At 33.7% G+C, this 21,225-nt stretch overlaps 2 protein-coding genes and 1 long non-coding RNA gene across 4 annotated transcripts in view; 1 reads left to right on the top strand and 2 right to left on the bottom strand.

The window, feature by feature from the left end:
- Window positions 1-21,225, top strand: part of side-VII (sidestep VII) — a 395,213-nt gene that overhangs the window by 71,815 nt on the left and 302,173 nt on the right. The gene's annotated exons all lie outside the window — the stretch shown is intronic.
- LOC138124664 (uncharacterized) lies at window positions 8,728-9,741 on the bottom strand. The gene is made up of 4 exons (XR_011157235.1): window positions 9,348-9,741; window positions 9,143-9,283; window positions 8,936-9,079; window positions 8,728-8,875 (listed from the first exon to the last, which is right to left on the bottom strand). It is a non-coding gene; the product is annotated as an uncharacterized lncRNA (long non-coding RNA).
- Window positions 19,010-20,772, bottom strand: LOC138124189 (uncharacterized). Its single transcript, XM_069039133.1, has 5 exons — window positions 20,649-20,772; window positions 20,294-20,578; window positions 20,034-20,241; window positions 19,621-19,979; window positions 19,010-19,560 (listed from the first exon to the last, which is right to left on the bottom strand). The coding sequence occupies exons 1-5, from the start codon at window positions 20,760-20,762 to the stop codon at window positions 19,072-19,074; spliced, it is 1,455 nt and encodes a 484-aa protein (XP_068895234.1). The 5' UTR covers window positions 20,763-20,772; the 3' UTR covers window positions 19,010-19,071.

Consider the following 21,225-nt stretch of genomic DNA (forward strand, 5'->3'; position numbering starts at 1 on the left):
AGATTTACATAAAAAATTGATCGTCAATTAAAAATGCTGTAGGGAAAAACTCGTCCTTGAAAGACATCTGGTTTGCGAGAAAAAAACAAAAAACTGTATTAAACGTGGCTGCAAATGCAAAAACATAGACGCGTATGAAACAAACACGCAATTTTGCAGAATTTTGGTCATCCCTTTTCGCAGAAGCACAGGTGACATATTTGACGTTTATCTTGCTAACCTTACAAACACTTACTTACAAAGTTAAAGACAACATTTGGACGTAATTTATTATACTGGATGCTTTAATTCTTCCACAAAGGACTAAAACATGATCGGGATATTTTAGCAAGGTCATTTAGTTCACGTACGCTTCCTGTGTCTTCAAATAAATTGACGACTCTCTTAATAACCTTACATTTTGTAAAGCCTACATTTGGATAGTGTTCCACGAGAAAAAGAACTGTGTCATTGAAGTTCTTACGACACTCTCCATATTTATAGAGTAAATGTTGCTTGGCAATTAATCATCATCAATTGTTTCAAAAGGTAACTGCTCAAATACCTTCAAATTTTACATTAAATTTTTAACGACAACATTTAATCTTTTCGTTGAATCAGACAAGTGATTTACTTAATTGTTTGTGTAGACACTTGTTTTTTAATGTTTAACAATCTAATAATAATCGCGCATAATTTTCGATAAAGGAATCATGTGTTAAAATTACATTTTTTAACTTGAAGTAATTTTATTATTACTAATTGAATCTTCACGGTCTAAAATATCTGCATTTTAAATTTCATAAAAATCCGTTGCCAAATAACCGAGATATTAGGCTCGAAAGTCTCAGCTAAGACACCCTGTATATTCAGTTAAAAGAAGATTGTCTTTTAATAACGTTAGTGTATTTGTTTTGGTAAAAATTAAACAGATTTGCTCAAAATAATCCCTTATTCTCAAGAATTATTTCAGCAATGTTGTCCATTTATTCAAAACAAAAGACAACAGGATCACTACTTGACTCTGTTTTGAATGCAAACGACAACATGGCTAGAATAATTCTTGAGAATAAGGAATTGTTTCGAGCAATTTGTTTAATTTTCACCAAAACAAATGCACTAACATTAAAAAAAAATCCTTCTTCAACTGAATATAAAAAGGTACAAATTTGTACTAAAAATTATTTCTTGTCTTGTTTTAATGAATATCTCCTAACAGGGTTATCACAGAAAAAAAAAAAAACATATACTTGTATTTAGTTGTACCTTAATGGTTTTGTCTTCCACAAACGATGCACGCCTTAAAATTTGGAGTACCAGGTATTGCAGACTTCTCCTGAAAGCGGATAAAACAATTGGCGTCCCTTCAGGTAGCACAACCGCAAGAAATCACATAGTTAGATGATGTTCTAATGTTTCCGATAATGACTTGTGCTAGACCACTGAACCCGATACACCGACACGCAATCATTCATTCCTATGTGAATATTGTACGTACATTTTCCTACAAAAACAAGAATCAGATTTCGATAATCCCCCACCCACTTTTGAGGAGTTCTGGAGTAAGTACTTAAATATTATTATAACTAAGACACATTTTAGCTATTGAACATCTATTAGCGACCTGTCTTATTGTTCCTAACTCTCCTAGACAATTTGACAGTAACAGCACATTTTATTTGAGTAACAGCAGAAACGTGGTGGATGTGCAGAAGTAAATCTGGACTGAGGTTCGGGGGTTGTTGCTTGACATGGTTATCAATTTGCTCGTTACTATTTGGAACCAATTTCATAATGACGAAGGTTATTCTGTATGGTACCCTATGGTGGTTAACTGCCAGGTCAACGGTAAAAATAGACAATAATAATAATTTGTTAAACCCAACAAAAAAAAAATGCTCATTAAGGACACATAGTACTTCCTGCAATTCTACAAAAACAAAACTATAATAATATACAACAAATTAAAACTGACCTACAAACTAAAAAATACGGTTTTGCAATTTACATCAAACGGCATAATGTTGAGAAAATAAACTTTATCCAACATTCAATAGTAATATCGTGTTTTACTAGTTAGTTTTAATTGAGTAAACTGGGCTATAACTAGTCTGTTGTTTTAACCCACGTTGCCATTTGCACCGTGGGTTATAACATACATAACCCACGTTGCCATTAGCACCGTGGGTTATTAACGTTCATAACCCATCGGGAGCAGAATTTCATCAATAATGTCATTATCTAAAAATTGTGGAATATTGGATAAAACGTTGTATGGCATACGTGGGTTATTAAGTACTACCCACTCGAGGTAATAACCTACTCGGGCAAGCCCTCGTAGGTTACAAATACCTCTCGTGGGTAATATCTTAAATAACCCACTTATACCATAAATAACTATTAATCTGGATTTCGCGTAAAAAGTGGGTCTAGATAAGTAAATATAGAAAAATAAATGATAATATTGTAGTAATATAAATAAAGCTCTCAGAACAATTAGTTATCATTACTTGATAGAAATATCCGGCCTCTATAACTTGTCCCTTTTTTATACAGGGTCATTATAAATGATTGTCCCATCGCAGTTGGCGTTGAAAACCCACACAAATTTTGGATGTGCCGCCAGCCTCGAAACGTTAGACAAACTAGTAGAAAGATTTCCACTACCGCCGGTAGCGCCACATATCGGCGATACTAGTCTCACTCATGTTATGAGGCTTGCGGCACATTCAGCTACGTCACCAACGCCTACTGCGATGGGACAATCACTTATAATGATTGATGTATAATTAAACTGCTCGAAGCTATTAGGGGATAATGTTGAATATTGATAAGGGACTTCTTCATAGTAGTCTAACCTTCAGATTTAAATGTATGTTAGCAACGATGCAATAATTGGAGCTAAAACGTTCTTTATTTGGTTTTGCAACATTTCGGCTAAAAACAAAAACACACCCTGACTCGATTAGTCGATTCTAACTTATCGAATGCCACGCAGTGCTCTGATTCCGACCCGTTCTATTTATAGACCACCACTTGAAAGGGTGTTGCGTGGGCGCCGATGAGGTAAATTAGGAAAACTGTACCAAAATGTATTTGGAATAGTCTTTTCAAGACTGTATCAACTCGCAAAAATGGTTTTCACCTGTTGGACTTGATTTAGTTCTATTCAGATTAAGAAATAAACGCATGTGAATTGTGTGGGAAGTATCAATAGTGCAGAGAGCGTAGTATTTATTTAACACAAAGTGTAAAAGATGTCGTTAAAAGTAGTTAAATGACTGAACGGCACGATCTTCTTGAATTTCTGCGTTGAAGGGATTGTAAGATCATTGCAAGATTAGAAGCTGGCCAAATGCAGCAGGTTGTAGCCCTAGAATGAAAAGCTTCACAAAATGTGATTTCTCGAGTATAGGATCGCCTTTCGAAAACTGAGAATGTTCGGCGACCACAAGACCACCAACCGAACTTGCTGCAGCTACTGGAAGACTGGTATCAGCACAAACTGCATGAAATTGTCTTCTGAAGAAAAGTTTGTATCGTTTTTATTCCACTTGAGACAATCTATAACTGGGCTCGGAAAATGTGAGTGCAGTAACACTGGACGCATAAACATTAAGCCAGGTACCCTTTATTGAAGAGTTCACATTTAGCAGACGGTCTGATAGAAAGCTTACGTTATGACTATGAGAAATAAATGTAGAGCAATAAATAATTCAAAATCTGTTCTAAAACAACCAGAGTATGAAGGTGGCATAGCAACGTTATGCGTAGTGTGATTCTTTGAAAGTTCAAAGATACTATGATGATTGTACAGTCCCTATTGCTTTCAGTAGATTAACGTTTCGTTTGTATGGATGATAATGCTGGACTACATCTAGCATATGGTACGAATTAATGATTTTATCTACAAAGTATTGGCCAAATGGATTGGTTTGTATGTTTGCCGGACCGCAACTGAATTGAACACGTTTAGAACTGCCTTCCAATAGAAACCAGGCATATGCCGATAGCAAAAAGGACTTCAAGATGACTAAAATAAATTTTCCTGCAGCTCACATAAAATTTTATATTTCACCAATCCTAGAAGCTCGTCCTCAGGTATTACTAAAAAACCGAACCGGTTGCTAGACAGCATAATTATTGATATCGCAACAATCGATGAAAAATTATTTGGAATTTTGACTCGGCGATGTAAAATTGCGGCCATCCTATCTTGATGGTGCTCAACTCTGATTGGTCAAGTTTAAGATGTCTTTTCTCGATTAGCGCTTGAGATAGCACTTACCCAAATATGTACTCCCTTTTTTTCTCTGGGGATGCAGTTACGGCACACCTGTTTATTAGATCGACAGCTACTACCGAGTTCACACTGTAATCTCTATATTTTCCTCTAAGGCTAACGAATAGAGAAAATTTTTCAAAAATTCTTGACAATCAAATCCCTTGTATGCTAATGATTATGAGATTTAATACAATTGTGTACTTACAGCAGGCATTTTATCAATCACTCTGAAGTTTTTTAGTTTTATTTATTTTCTTCTCCCATTATTCAGGGTTATTCAGGTAAGATGACGATCCTGATCAGGTAAAAATGCAACCCTAGATACATTTTACAAAGCATTCATTGTGTTTTGGTATTAAAAATTAAAGAAAAAGAGGAAGAAGCAATTTTTTTACCATTTTCAAATTTTCAGATTTCAGATTGACAGTTAAAAATAATTTCCCATTCATTGTTGTATAATCTTGCAATTCCAAAAGCATTTTACCGTGATTTCAAAAAAAAAAATAGAGTTGGTTGTGACCAAAAATTTCAGTTGGTAATTCGTTAAGATTTCAATTATCAGATGTCAGTCTTAAAAGTTACGTTAGTAACTTTAAGAACGTTGAAATCTTGATTTTCATAAAGGCGTGAATAATGCGTGACCTGTTGGTTGTAACAGTATATTATATACCGAGGCGGAAAGTATTCCATTTCTGTCCAGAGAACAATAGTTTACCGAGAGACTTGCCCTCGAGGTGAACTAGTTCTCGGGGTTTGTATACTATTTTATTCACAATCAATCATTTAATAAAACAAGCAACTTTTCGTAATAATAGAAAATAACTAAAAACCAACCTCTATATTTTGCCGCTGAAAAGGTTTGCAAACGCAAACATAGCAAATATAGTTCAATTATTTCGTCAAATTACATATTTAAAGCTTTAGCCTTTGAAACCTTAGGCCCTTGGTGCAAAGAAGCTATTGCGGAATCAGGCGATTCAAAATCAAAGAAATTCCTTTTCGAGAGGATTTCCCTTGCTATTCCACGTGGAAACGCTATAAGCATTCGGGGTACTTTTCCAGATTCCGCATTATTATCGGAAATTTTTGTATTGTAAACTAAAAATGTTATGTACTTAAGTTGATTAATTATATCTTTTTTACACCTCTATAATATTATCGTTTATTTCTGCAAAATATTAAAACTTAGTAGGCGCGCACGATTGAGATTGTATTAAATTTTAGTTCACAAAAGTCAAACCAAATTGACATTAGCTCAGATTTTTTAACAAACAAAATGTGCGATAGTGAAATAGAGTGTAACCCTCCCCAGAATTGCGGGAATCCGCACATCAATTAACTCAATCTTTTATTTGAGAAAAGCAAATTACGATCCCGGAAAAACGTACAGAGATTTTTACGATTGGTGCGACAGTAGCGCCCTCGCAGTTCAGTTATGGGTTTCACGAGGGGTTTCATTACTGCCCGATTACGACTCATTCATTACTGACTCTTTTTTCACTATTACTGATCGATTGAATTGTACGCGGGTAATCGCTTACTTTTCAACCTTTAAGGGGTTCGAAAAGCTGTACGTTACTAACCGATTGTGAATAAAAACATTTCCTCAGCTAGTGAAATAAAACAATGACATTTAAAACTCCCGCGCCTTTATTCAACGGTGAGCACGCAGCTTGTTTATAAATCGATCCAACGATCAATATTCAGAGAGGTTATGTTGTGGCTCTTACTGTCAAGAGGGAAAAAGTGCAAATCTTTTTTAAGGATAAACTAAACTGTACCAAATGATAGGTTAGTTTCTTGGGTTAATCTCCGGATGGATTTATTTGGGGTCTCTGCAATTCTTTGTTCAACTGCCTTTTTTGTGCAGAACACTACCTGTTTCCAAAAACCTGTTTACGCATTTGTAGACTTTCTGGGTAAGTTCTTGGTAAGTGCCTTGGAAATCTGGAAACTTTTGTTGAAATTCCTCAAAAACTCGAGGTGTCGAATAGCACCATTCGCCGTTCTCAAGTCTTTCTCGATTTCTGAAGTAAAAAATTTTTTTCTCTAAAGTGAACATATTGCAATAGCAAATTTTAATAGTCAATAATTAATAATGACAATTACATTGTAATGAAATTTGAATTAAATTTTTACATGTTGCCAACTAAAGCGTATTAATCACGGCCTTCTCGATTTTCTTTTATTTTCAATCGCACGGTATTTGCTCCCGTAAAAATAGGATTGTACTCTATTCTTCCTATATTATTATCAACTTTGTCATTAACTAAGTGAATTTTACAATTTGTGGTTTTGTTGGCCCTCTATCCCCTCATGACTAGCTATCTCTTCTCTTGTTAATACCCGAGCACTAACCTTTCTTTTTCTGAGATGCTTGACGCCTCCTTCTCTTAGAATATCTGTGAAGATTAATTTAAAACTTTGAAAACATTTTAATCTGCAAGCATTCGTTTACTCAAAAAAATTTAGAAAGGCATGCCGTGATATTGTTGTATTAAGGAGACTGTTCGTTGTTATGTAAACTAGGCAAAAATGAATAGTGAATTCCACAATTTTTCTTGGTAAGCAAAATAATTACCCCAATCCTCCCACGTATTCTTAAACACTAGATAAATTTAAAATGTTACAGGTACTTGAAACATTACATTTAGTGTGTATATATTTATATTTCTTATACATTTCATTACAAATTTTAAACTGTCTTTATAAAAAATTCAAAAATGGAAAAATTCCCTATTCATTTTTGCCTAGTTTATCTAATAAAGTGTCATACAAAACTTGACATCACGCAATAGTATTCGATTACTGCAACATTCTGCTAATTGTTTTGAGCAGTATCTACAATATAAGTATGAATGTTTTGAAATTCTGAGATAAAGTAAAAAATTAAGTTACTGATGTAAAAATATTATTGAGTATAACGGAAATCACGTTGTTAAGCAGTAACCTCAGAATTTTGATTATCTGTTCAGTGTTCCGCTCGTGTTGCTGTTTTGCTTCAAAGATAATGTTTGTAAACCGAATCGGTTCGTTCTGATAACGAAACGTTCAAGAGTTGTAGATGACACGATGCACCCTGCATAGAAGCAACATTTCGCACGAGCCATAAACTTTAATGCCGAAATAAAATCACGCTCATCACATCGGAGAGAGGTTGCAGTTCGGTATCGCCACCATCGACCCTTGATCGTGACATTGTACTACGTGATTCCATTAGCTTAGACGATATACCTCTCCAGTCGTATCGTTCCGCCGCCAAAAATCCTCCAAACATGAGCTTTGTTTTAAGATTATCTCGTCGAAATATCGATATCGCTCCGGGTTCAAGGCTGGAAGCGGTTTTGCCGGCCGGAATAGTGATCGATCCGGAATTAGCGTGACGGCGAAAGTGCAATTAAACACAGATCTGGCGGTTTTTTCCCTTAAATTCTACACGTTTAAGCATAGAAGTTTAAAGATAAATAAACACGCCGGCCAAAAAAAAACGACGTTGCATGCACGCACGGGATTGAACGCAACGGGTTTGCGCCGCTTCGACCCTAAATCATTTTTACACCATCACGCACGAGTGACTGAGGGTTGCCGGATAATTACCGCTAATAAAAGAAACTGGAATTTTTGGAAAAATGTTTATCGCAAACCTATTGAGCAAGGAATTCGACTGGAATGCAAATTGCTCCTTTCTCGTTTAGATTTTAAGCACGTTTTAGTACCCTTTATGAGTAAAAATTTTGTTCCTAAAACAACAAACTATGGTTTAAAAGATTTTCTTAAATATATTCATTTCGATTGTGTCATTCTATCCAAATAGCAATTTCTTCTTTTAATATATTTTTTCAAAAATATTTTGAAATTACATTGTACTATAGTAAAACTTCTCAATAGCGGCCACAAAAATGTATTGTAAAAATGACCTCTATAGGTGGTTGCTATTGAGAGTGAATGATAAATAAATCACGTTTATTATTTTTATGATTACTTTATCAAAACTAAATATTTTAATCATTACTTGCCATATTACATCATATTTTTTTGAAATATTTTTCAATAGAGGTTTGTTTTAAGTTCTTAATTTTTATTAGTACACACTGAGATACACAATTTGATAAAATGTTAAAAACGTCAACAGCTAGTTTACTTTTATTATGACAGAATAGAAAACTTTATACGTCTCTTAGTTTTTCACACACTTCACTACTTGACGTATACATTTCAGATTCTTCCATAGCACTTTTACTATTTGAATCACCACCTGAATCACAAGAATGGCCGAAACTAAAAATCTGTTAAATTACAGGCACCTGTATGTTTTTTAAATACACAACAGTGTTAATTTAAATTCAGAAAACGAGAATTAAAGGATTTTTTGCGCGATTGTACTCTATTTGGTTGTTTACCACGTCTGTTTCCAAGATGGTAAGCTCTGTTTACTCGTTGCTAACGATAAACTCGATGGTAAGTAATTTTTGGTGTTCTAGAACGGTAAGTAAAGTTTATTCAAAATTAATCGATTATTATAATAATTTTTATGTAGACAGAAGTTGAAGACAAGATGTGGGGGCACTTTCTGGAAACTCATAAAGCTCTTGTAGTCGGCTTTCCTTGGCGCTGCAATGAAATAGCATTAGCAAACTTGCCGCGACATTGGCATTGTCAAAATTTTCATACCCCGCATTTTCCTTGTCTTCTTGATTACACAATGAGATCGTTGGTTTCGAAAATTCTTCATTTATGTAGACGGAAGTTGAAGACAAGATGTTAGTAGCACTTTCAGGAAACTCACACGGCTCTTGTAGTCGGCCTAGCTTGCCGCTGCAATGAAACAATTTTAGTAACAGACTTTCCGCGACATTAGAATTGTCAAAATGTTCATACCCCGGATTTTCCTTGTCTTCGTGATTTCATATTGAGTTCGCTGGTTTCGAAAATTCTTGATTTATGTAGACAGAAGTTGAAGACAAGATGTTAGCACTTTCTGGAAACTCACACGGCTCTTGTGGTCGGCATTCCTTGCCGCTGCAATGAAATAATATTAGCGAACTTGTCGCGACATTAGTAGGTATTATCAAAATTTTCATACCACAAATTTTCCTTGTCTTCTTAATTACACGTTGAGGTCGTTAGTTTAAAAAATTCTTTATTTGTGACGCACCCCACATTCAAAGTTTCTTCTACAATATCCATTTCGTTTTCGGAATCACTAATATCACTCATTTTACTGCTTGTTTTTCAACACAATTGGCGATATTTGCGCACAAAAACTGCAATGGCGGTAGTTGTTTGCAGATTGCCTTAGAAACGCGATACAAAAATCGACATTGTGGCAACACGATGTGAGGGGTATAAACACGTATCGCATTGGGCCTATTCTAGATGTGAATGTTTTGTAATAAATATTCAATCGCGCAAAAAATCTCATAAGCATGACGAACGTTAATGACAATGTACGAATCTCAGACAATTGTCTTCGATCCGTACATTGTCATTACCGTTCTTTATACTTAATATACTATTAGGTATCTTTTGTCAAAACAATTTATGACCGGTATTGAGAGATAAAATTGAAAGTAATATTCCAATAATATCTTTGGAGGAGTGGGCCTGGCCATTATTAGAGGTGACCGTTTTTTAGAGATGGTCGAAAATAGACGATTTACTGTACATATATTCTAATATTAAAATATTTAAAGAAATATCTAAATGAAACAAGGAAGACAAGGGATTAGTTTGTTGAAAGGACCATAAAGGTCGTTAGAATGAGTCTGTAATGCCATTTAGTGAGTATAGAACGTTTCTCATTTTCTCAAAAAGTGGTGTATTAAATTTCATTTGTATGAACATGTTTTTTACATCATTCATTACGATAAGAAAAAAATATTTGCTAATTGGATCCTCAAGTGTAAGAATATTGAGATTGACAATAATCAACTGCTTCGCAGCTATTTCGAAAAGGTTTTTTTCTTAATTTCTGAATATGATTTTCGCAATGGACAGAATGTGGACGATCACCACTTTATCACTGAAATAATCTCAAAGAATATTTAAAAAAGAAGAAGGTTTCTTGAAGTGAAATGTTAATAAGCGCTTTGGAAGAGTGTGCAAACAAAATAGACATTTTTAAGTCAAGAATTATTTTTTGATTGGTGTATTAAGTTTATAAATCTGTGTTAGTGTAAGAACTCTTCACAGATTATTTCAACAAATGTGCGTCAAAAAAATAAACAGGCAATTGCTTTTAGTCTTTCGGTTAAATGAGTTAATTTCCTTGAAACACATTAAAATGCACTACCTTGTGGTTTTCTTGTCTTAACGAAGAATAATTGCTATTTTTTGTTTAACCAAAACGTAATATTTTTTGTGAAAGTGCCTTGTTAAATTTTAACAAAATAAAGTTGTTCTGTAAGTCCTGCGGGAAGGAAAAAAAATCTGTTTTATTAATTTTATCATTTATAATGGTGCCTCTGATGTGCTCTGCCTCTGGGCTTGGTTAAAAAGCGATGGACACTTTGAAGTTTCAGGTGTAAGAAGTGAAAAGAAATAATTTAGGCTCAAAATTTTACTCATCTTGACGATAATACGTCTTTTATTTCCTCAGCTTCAAGGAAATTACATACAGTGAGGGGCAAAAGTAACGCAACAATTCGATAAATCATAAACTGTTGAGTTTTGAAAAAAGAACAAAAACAGGTCGATTTTTAATTTCAATTTTACGTTTATTGAGGTAACATTTTTTTATACAGGGTGTTTCTTGTCATGTAATGTAATGTAATGACGTCATCATCATTTTTTTTTAAATAGCAACCTATATTTATTCGTCATCATTTTGATAGATCTTTTAACTGTCAACATGACAGTATAAAAATTATAACCCCTTACATTTAATAAAACCTTGAGAAAAAAAAAATTGAAATTTTTTTTTTTTAATTATTTTCTTTATTATATTTACTAACTAGTTGGGACTATTAGGTCAGTATCAGGTTTCTAACAAAAGCAAAGTTCCAGATCTAGTCAACTCAATATTATAGAAAATGTCATCGATCATAAAAGACAGGATAACCACTGTTTTATAACTTGCTTTGAAGTAGCCAAACGTTATTTTTGTCGATATAGTTTGCAGTTTGGTAGACATTGATGAAATACCCATTCCACAAGAGTCAAAATTTCATGTTATCAGATTTAGAATTATTTGCGTTAAGCTATTTAAACTCGTTTTTCTAAGAGAGTTCTCAAAAGACGATTTTTAACCAGAGACAGGATTCAGTCTTGAAACAAATATTTATTGTGTGCGTTGTCGGTTACAAAGCCTAAACCCAACAGTAACATCCTTCCTGATGCGACATCGCCGCACAGTTTCAATTTCAAAACATTATTTATTATCCTTGACGCGGAGCGCCGCCGCTGTTCAGATTTCGTTCGCAACTTTTTGGTTGAACGGCGGCCAACTCCCTCTTTTTAATACTGCGAACGCGATAATTTTGTGGTTTATAAAATTCTAAAGTGGTGCTTTTTGTTCCAGGTAAGAGCTTCCAAGCCCCAGTTTCCAAGTTTCCTCGAAGGTAATCACAGGATGTGTTGCAAATATATAAGCCAATTTAATTTTATTTGCTTGCCGCGAGAATAACAAACTTCAACGGTATTGGCGCCCATTTAATATTAATGGAGTTTCTTATTCAATTTTCATTTTCTGCGTCTGGGCTCTGCGTTGTTATACATGGCCAGTGATATTTTTCCAAATAAAATTTAATTTAATTTTTAATAGCGCTCGTGTTGGTGCGGTCAATGCAATGAAAATTTTGTTTAGCAAATTTTTGCCGGATGGGCGGAGCACAGCAATCATTTTTTATTTGGTCTATTTTCATTTTTGTACAATTTTCCGTATCGTGACAGTCGACAGTCTAGTCGGTCGTTAAAGTGAACAGCTTTATCTCCCCTTTCTAATCGTCAAATTATTTTGTGGATATTTCTCCATGTGTGCATAAATAAATACTAAACTCACAATTTTTTGCTTTGCCGCTGGAAGAAAAATGAATATTATCTCGATATGAACGAACAAATATTTGCATCCCTGAAGTTTGATCAAGCAAATTTAAATATGCAATATTTACCTCAATAAAATGAGGACCCTATATTTTATGTCTTTTCTCAAAATTTTATTTGAGATGTTTTACAAATCAATTCAGTGAAAACTCTTCGTCCTGAACGAACACATTTGCAAACTTTCCAATAAACTATTTGCCCTGTAACTTTTCAATTTCGGCGCTGTTTATCTTCCTTCTCTACAACAAAATCTACTTTCGCGTCTATTTCATAACTTTCTGGAAGTCACGTTTTGGCTCCTTCTTGTACTTTATAACGAATTTAAATTTTATTCTGAATAAATAATACATTTCAAATCAGTGACTTTCTAAGTGTTTAATTTAAGCAACCCTCGAATCTTTAACTATCTGTATATTACTTACCCAAATTCCCTTAAAACTAGTGGTTCCACTTAGAAATAGAAATTAGAAATGCAAAACAGGCCGCAGATCTCTGACTGTTCCGAAAGGGTAAGTTGAGTTATTATAGGACTCTCTCAGTTTTGTGGAATGGATTAATGAAGGGGGTGTAAAGTTACTTTCACGTTGTGTTTCTTCAGCGATGTGTATTTTGTACAGTGACTTAATGAACCCAATAAATACAGCGAAGGCGATATAAATTTTAAGGGCTGTTTTATTGGAGCGGAGACGAATTCGCGTCTCTATCAAGGGTTGTTATTACCTCAAAGACGTCACATCTTACCGAACAGGGAATATTTACGGTATTAAAATGTATTGACCCAAAAAAATTAATTAAAAATATCATTCTTGTCTAATTGTGAAAATGGCGGGAACGCTAAGAAAAACTGTACTGGGTTAGCTCAGAACATATTCTTAATGGACAGTTTACTGAAACAAATTTGATATACGAGTATATCGCGCGTCAAATTAAGTCCTGGGCTGAGAAGGCGTTGGAAACCGTCAATTGTTGTGTTTTTTTAAAGCGTAGATTAATTGTAGTGTAGCATGTTGACAGCTAACCTAAAATTTAGAGCCTTCTTTTTTTTCTTTCTTTGCAATGTTTTACATTAAAAATAGCATAACTTAACGATTCCTATTCTCGAAGCAAATATCTAAGGGCACCCTTTGCTGAAAACAAGCATGTGCAATTGCAATTATGTCCCGATTAAAAATAAACAAATGTCATTTGTGTTAAACGGCGGGAAATTTAAACTTTACACTGTTCTAAACGGTTTAATTTTTCCAACGCCTACTCAGCCCAGGATTTTATTTGAACGCGCGATGTTTTCAGGTATACTAATTTTGTAACAAAATGAGAAATACGAGTATGTCTGAAGATACCAGGAATATATTTAATTTTTGGAGTTGTGATCGTTGCCGGAAACTGTGTCAATTTTGTAGTTAAATTACTTAAAGCATATACGTTTTAATTTAATTACTATTTTGCTTCCAAATTTAAGAAAACTGCAAAGAATCTAAGTATTTGTGGACTTTAAAAATGGTGGATGCGCCGGGAAAACAGATACATACTTTTTTTTATTACGTATATTTTAAAGTAGGTATATTTCATATATTTATGATTCTTTAAGAACATTTTATAAACATTTTGTGAACTAACGAGCTTGGCTATAGTATACTTAGGGCCAGTTTACAGAAACGAAATTAAGTTCATCGTAATCAAATGCGAGATTAACTGAACACGTGATCAGATTGAACCGATAGAAGTTTCGGATTCATGGGTTAATCACACATTAAAATTTAATTCAAATGAATTATTTAATTCTGGAACTGGGCCTTAGCCAATTTTTAACTGATATTTAAACTCGTAGGGCCATAAACTGGCCCTTACGGTTTGAATTTTTTCTTTTATAAATTGTAAACCTCGAACATTTTTGGTAACACAAATAAAGACGTATCAGATTGTTCTGGGAACGACAGCAGAATTAGATTCGGATCTAAAATATTGAATTTGCTTGTGTCATTAGAACAATTTCATCTCCTTTGTGGTTTGCACTGTAATAAAAATCTGCATAACGTTGAATAAAAATTAACATAAAAAACCCCTGAAATATTTTGCAAAAGCATGTTTCTGGTAGAATTTAAACGTCGGACGACATTTACTATTTTATTTTTGCAGCAAGTACAGCTCGTTAATCGCATTAATGCATTTCCGATTAGAGTATTAGTTCCATTATGAAAGATCGCTCAGTTTTAATGACAATTAGTTATTCAATGCTGTGCTGGTCTCTCATTAAATCCAAACTTGCACATTATGTATTTGTCATCTGGTGCTCCAATTATAAACTTTATCACCACCAGTTACGTCGAGTTGTGCTTTATCTAATTCGGGTGTTGTTTTAAAAGTGACCGGACGCCTAATTACTGGAACAAAGTCAAAACCGTAGTATTTCCGGTGAACAGGACCGTAACAAGATCGGTAATTTGAGGTAATTTATCAGAGCGAGTTTCAAAAGTGGACTTTATTTTAGAGAGAACGGTCCCATTTTGCATTTTTTGACCAGGAACGTGCTTTAAAACTTAATGGCCCGTTAAGAACACATTACAAATCCTTCGAAAAAGTTAAATTTCTTGTTTCGTGATGGTAAGGAGCTTTCGGTAATTAAACGGTCTGCTAAGTTTCAAGTAATCTTGACGTTTTTTATGTGTCTACCCTACCGTCGTAAAAAGTATTCGGGGAAGTTGCCAGATTGATCAATAACGGTTCAATTAGCACACTTCACTTTGCCAGATCTGATTTGAACTCGGAAGGTATAGGTGATGTCGGGGTATAAATTCCGAGCAAAATTGAAGGAATTTAGTTCAAGACGTTACTTGACAGCGTCTACTAATTGCAGCAATCTTGACACAAACCTAATCAAGATAGAGGAAGAACTAATTGACCGAAACAGTTAAAACTCTATCAATTGCTCGACCATGCTCTAATCTGGCGTTCACAGATTAATCGACGCGATTTCTGAATGTCTGGTTTTGTTGATAGATTGCTTTATGGGATCACCACAAAATAAATATAACAGCTACCTGAATCCATAATACATAGAACAATTCAATTAGCCAGTCCATTCTTTTTTATTAATATTTAATTAGGTATAACAAGCATTTACAAGTACAAGTACAAACCTTAAAACTTGAAATTGATTAATGCTCTTGAAAATTTTGCAAATACAAGTTTTAGTCAGGAACCTCTCTGTCTCTCCCTCTTTCTCTCTTTCTCTCTCTCTCTCTCCCTCTCTCTCCCTCACTCCATCTCCCCCTCTCACAGTCACACTATCTTAATTACAATAATAAAAATACAGAGTGATCAACAAGAATCCAAATCAGAGCAAGTGTTGCAAATTATCGGTCACGTCGTAGCAAAATCATATGCACATAAGCGGTCAAAACATGGGCGTAGACAATTTATGGTCTCAAACGCTACTTAATAAAAAATGATACTTTATGAATTTTAGACGTTGGAATTATAATTGTGCATTTTATTATTATTATAAGATAAGGGAAACAATTTATAAGATTAACAAGAGCAACATTTTACATTTGTAAGAGTAAGTAAATTATCATCTTTATTGCCAAACGCGACGCTACTGGTACGGAGATGCTTCGTTGAAATGTCACATTTCAAAATTCAAGGTTGTTGTTGTTGACAATTTAAGTGATTTAACCTAGAAAACAAATCTTCGATTTCGGCAAAGTTTGCAGACGTTTATTGAAGTTGTAAGCAATAATTATCCCAGAATAAGTTGTAAAATGGGTTTTACCATTGAAGAGGCATTTTTATTAGATTATTTTCGAAAGAGGGTGAAACAAGAAAATGAAGACTGGCCTTACTTTGTACCCCCTTACACCGAAGAATTTTAAGCCAGATGTCCGAACCTGATGGTATTGGTTATCAACAAATTTATTAATGTCTTAAAATTATAGTGCCTAATTTTAGCAAATCATAACCCATCATTAAGAAGAAGTCAGGTCAGTCCTTAGTTCAAATTTTAGAAATGGTGCAAAATGTTCAACAAATTATCAAGGAACATCCCTCAACTTCCATAAGGCGTTTAAGACAACAAGTTAAATTGTGTTATGGCACTTATCAGAAATTTTTTAAGAAGGATATTAATTTGTTTCCCTTTGTGTGTTGCAAGAAATAAAACCCACACATTACCCTAAACAAATTGACAGCTTCATAAGGGTTTTTGAAATTATGAGAGGCGAGTTTGATTCTGTCTGGACCACAATGGAGAACATTTTGAGCAGTTTTTGTGAAAATTTATTTTTTGACCTTGGAGTAATTTAAATGTTTTAAACACTGCTAGAAAAGATACGAGTAAGTTCTCAATTACCCAAAAATTAGAGAATAATAACTTTTACACTTTTCTTACAGAAAACAACAAAAAAATTTTAAAATTTTGTAACTCAAGATTGTGCCTTATGAAGGAGTTTTGTGTAACTGTGTGTTTTTTCCTTAATCAATAATAAATAATAATTAATTATAACTTGCTTTTAAATCTATTATTCATGAATTACAAAAAAATTATAAAGGCAATTAATGATAGATTTTTGAGAGGTAGGCAACCAACAAAACGAGTGTCCACAGCAAGTAAATAAAAGCGGCTGATCCATGATAGAAATACGTTTCGATAAAACAAAAGATGAGGTAGCACTCTTGATTTGGTTTCTTGTTGATCACTCTGTATAATAGTCTCTGGTGTATACATACATATGTATAGAGGGTTGCAAATTTCCTCAGCTGACGGCAAAAAATTATGCAGGAACATCATTAAAGTAGGTGCATAAAATTTTTCATAAAATGTAAGTATAAAAATGATTTTGAAATGTTTCTAAATGAAAGAACCTGAAACTTTCTAATTGATTTTAATATAATAGAATTTATTCTATAAATAATTGGGAAAAGTAGTAAGTATTCACTATTGCGCTAAAGTATGTTTCATAATCTTATACGTGTTCTTGTAATTACATTTGCAAAAGACAACACCAGACACACAGACATCCTGCATTTTAAATGACGGATTATGGAAGACGACATCATTTTAGTACTTCTCCAAAAAATATGTTCAGCTCCAAGGAAAAGCTTTTGAGATAGGTATTTGACTTTGAAGTTGAGCTGAAAAAGTTTCCTTTGTAACCTGAACCTTCTTCGCGTAAATATTCCAAAAACGATGTCCTCTTTCATAATCACTCATTAAAAATATAGGGTGTCGGTTCAAATTTTGAAGTAGGGAAGCTTAGAGGCAGCTGGGGGCTGAGTTACATCTATACTCAATTACATCCTCCCGTGCGATAAAATATTTGGTTTTTACGTAGATACCTACTTAGCAAAACTTCTATATTAGGTTTTTATTTCGAACACTTCTTGCAGTTACTTGTAGCATTTTTTATTACTAAAGGGAACGTGGTTTGTCTGAACTGAGCTTTAGTTAGAGCTCGAGGCGGATTTTGTCATCCACCCTGCATTTCCTTTTATTAATTAATATTGTAGATAGTATTAAAAAAATTTGGGATTCAGTTCCTCTCAACAAAATCTTTAACAAACTCTCTTAAATTGAATTTACCTCAATAAATAACAAGTATCGTGACTCTTGATAAAATAATATTCTGGTGCTTCCACAAGCTTCGGGAAACATTCAATTTTTGGCCACAACTGGTCAAGACAGACATTGCATCTTTTGCTTTCGTTATATTCAATTGATTTTATAAAGCACACTTTTTAGCATTGGCATAGCTCAAAAAATAACAGAGATGTCGTTTACTAGTGAAACAATCTACAAGAGCAAAATATATGTCTAATTTTCTTTTCTTTTATGAAATGCAAAAGATCAAATAATGTAGTTTATCTTTCCATTTCTCACAATTACATCTACTAAACGAAGTTACTGATATTTTTCATAAAAAGGCGCCCCCACCATTTTTGCAACGAATATTTATAATTCTATGAAGAATACACAATTTTTACATTTTTTTCAGATACAATATCACAAGACTTCCCATTTTTTCGGAAAATTTTGATTTTATGACGAAAAGTTTGTTGCTTGGCAATAACCACGAGACCCGATAGGGTTTTGCCTAAAGCAACAAACTTTAAGGCCCGGTTTATTCACCTTCAAGTAACTTTAATTGAACGGTAATTACCATGGATCTACCAATAGCAGATTCTAAATCATAATAAAATCAAAATTTTCCGAAAAAAAATGGGAAGTCGAGTTATATTTAGCTAGGCAAATTCCCGAATGAACAATTCAAACAATCATTCGGAACAACATCACAAAACGGATTAAAGGTTAGTTTATATTCATCGTGGCACTTTTTTGCAACAATTTAGCTGTTGTATTCCAAACAATTGTTTTCACAATGTAGTCAATATCACTGCTGGAGTCGTCTCTAATAGCTATTTATGTAATAAGTACATAATATAGGTCTTTGTGGACGAGCCCTATAGTTTATGGCAGAGCTCGCTTTGCAAGCGAGGCTAATAAATAGGGCAAGTTCACAAAGCCTAATTATTAGGGCCCGGATTTTAGGCAATTAAAAAGTCGGAAATAGGTGCCTAAAATAGTCCCTTAAACTACTGCAAATAGTCCCTTAAAAACTGAAAATAAGCCATACTAGGTCCTTAAAGTTGTGGTTAATTAAATTAAAAAATGTGTTTTTAAAGTTTTAAGTAGGTACACACAACAAGATATTTACTAATTATTTTTTATTAATTAATATACAATACTACAAGTTTGTTAGTTATTTACATTGTTACGTATTTACATTGCATACAAGATATTGCTCTAAATTTTCTACTTTAAAACATTGTCGGTTATCCACCAAAATGGACTTATATTTTGAAAAACTTCTTTCTACCTCGCAAGAGGTAATGGGCGCAAATTTGTAATAAATTTCTTCCATTTTGGTGTCATGTTCCGGCACATCTTCACCTCTAAAAATTCTTGCCAATTCTAGAAGAAATTTGTATCCAGGATTTTTTTCAGTAACATCTTCAAGTTTTTTTAATGCTACTGCTGCTACAGGGCCTGGAGATTTTTTTAGGGAGGTAAATACGTTTTCAACAATTTTGATTGAATCGGTTAAAGGTAACCCATTTTTTTCCAATTGAGTAATACTTTCGCAGATTATTTTAAAATTACTGCGAACATAAATTAATTGGTTTTTTATTCCGGGTTTCTTCATTATAGACTGTGCTTTTTGAATAGCAACAGCAGAACTTCCATCAAAGGACATGACAACCTGTGAGTAGTTAAAAACAGTTTAACAATCAATTAATTTGCTTATCTTTTATATACTTACTTCTTTAATGGAATCAAAGTGTTCGCTGTAAAACATAGCAGCCTGAAGCCATGTTCCCCATCGTGTTAAAATTGGCTGTGGAGGCAGTGGCATTTCTTTTAGTTTTTCTTTGTACATTTCAACTCTCAAAGGTGCCTTAACGAAAATTTTTTTCACGTTCGAAATTAAATTATCCACATCTTCATATTGATAGCGAATTTTTTCAGCCACTAGATTTAAAGCATGCGCTAAGCATGTGACATGCACAATTTTTGGATAAAACACCTTAAGGTGTCTACCAGATTTTATCATATATGGTGCTCCATCCGTTACAAACAAAAGAAACTTTTCAGCAACAACTCTGGTACTCCACAAGATTTCTACGCATAGAAATTTTAAATCAAAATAAATTTAAAAAAGTGAAAAACCCTTACCTAAAGATTGATTTACGAATCTAGCTATTGTCTCATGATTTGTTCTTTCTAATTGTTTAGACGCCAAAAGATAAGATTTTCCAGGTTCATCTTCTGAAAGTTTCCCAACCAGACAATTCGCCACATATCGCCCAAGTGCATCTGTTGTTTCGTCAACTGAAACCCATATGTTAAAAGGATCCAGCTCATTCCGAATGCGGTCAATAGTCTAAAAGTGAAAATAATTTTAAATTAAATATTAAAAGATAGTATGTTCATACATCTTTGTAGCATTTTGGTAAATAATTTTTCCGTAAAGTAGACTCATCCGGAATTTTTCTACCACAATATTTTGTCAGAAAATTCTGAAACGCAGGATTTTGTAGTTTGTGCCATGGTATATTGGCAGCTAAAAAGACGTTACAAAGTTCCATATTGAATGTACTATTTGCCGATTCCTCCAAGTTCTGTGTCAGCAACGTTTGCCGAAGCGGTGTCATAATGTTCTCTTTATGGATGGCCGTTTGCTCATGCTGTTGCAAGTGACATTTTTTTTCGCATATAAACTACAAAAAATAAAATTTTCAAATAAGTAAAAAATATAAAATGACATATTTTTAATTATGCTTAACTTACCAGTTTACCACAAGCTTTACAAAACATTTCTCGGGTTGATTTTATTTCATATAAATCTTTCTTGCTTGTCCACTGTAATATTTTTTCGCGTAAACTAATTTTTTGTTTCGGCATTATGTTCACTTTAAACAGGTTCACAAGAAACACGACCACTGCACGGAGATAAAGTAAACGAGAAATGACAAATTTGTAATGCTTATATTTACGTCTCCCACCAAATTTCAGAGGAGATGGTTAATTTTATATTTCTTAAATTTTTAGAAAATGACACCCTTAAGGTTTCTCTTATTGTTTCACTTCGGGATTTTAATTTTCGTTTTTATGGCAAGGACCATTTTATAAACGTTAAAGCTTCTAACAATACCTAAGTATCAGAAAACATTAGACCGCGTATACCTGCACCCCTTCGAACAGAGGCAAACAGATAAACTCTGTAATTTATGCCAGTCCAGTCTAATGGTTTGTGGTACTTAGGTATTGTCGGAGTATTTACCGCTGACATCATGGTCCCAACCGTAAAAGCGAAAAAGTAATTCCTGTATTGTACTGCACTTTGTACATTTCAGTAATTACATCT

The sequence above is a fragment of the Tenebrio molitor genome, chromosome 2 (genome assembly GCF_963966145.1).
Source record: "Tenebrio molitor chromosome 2, icTenMoli1.1, whole genome shotgun sequence".
NCBI lineage: Eukaryota > Metazoa > Arthropoda > Insecta > Coleoptera > Tenebrionidae > Tenebrio > Tenebrio molitor.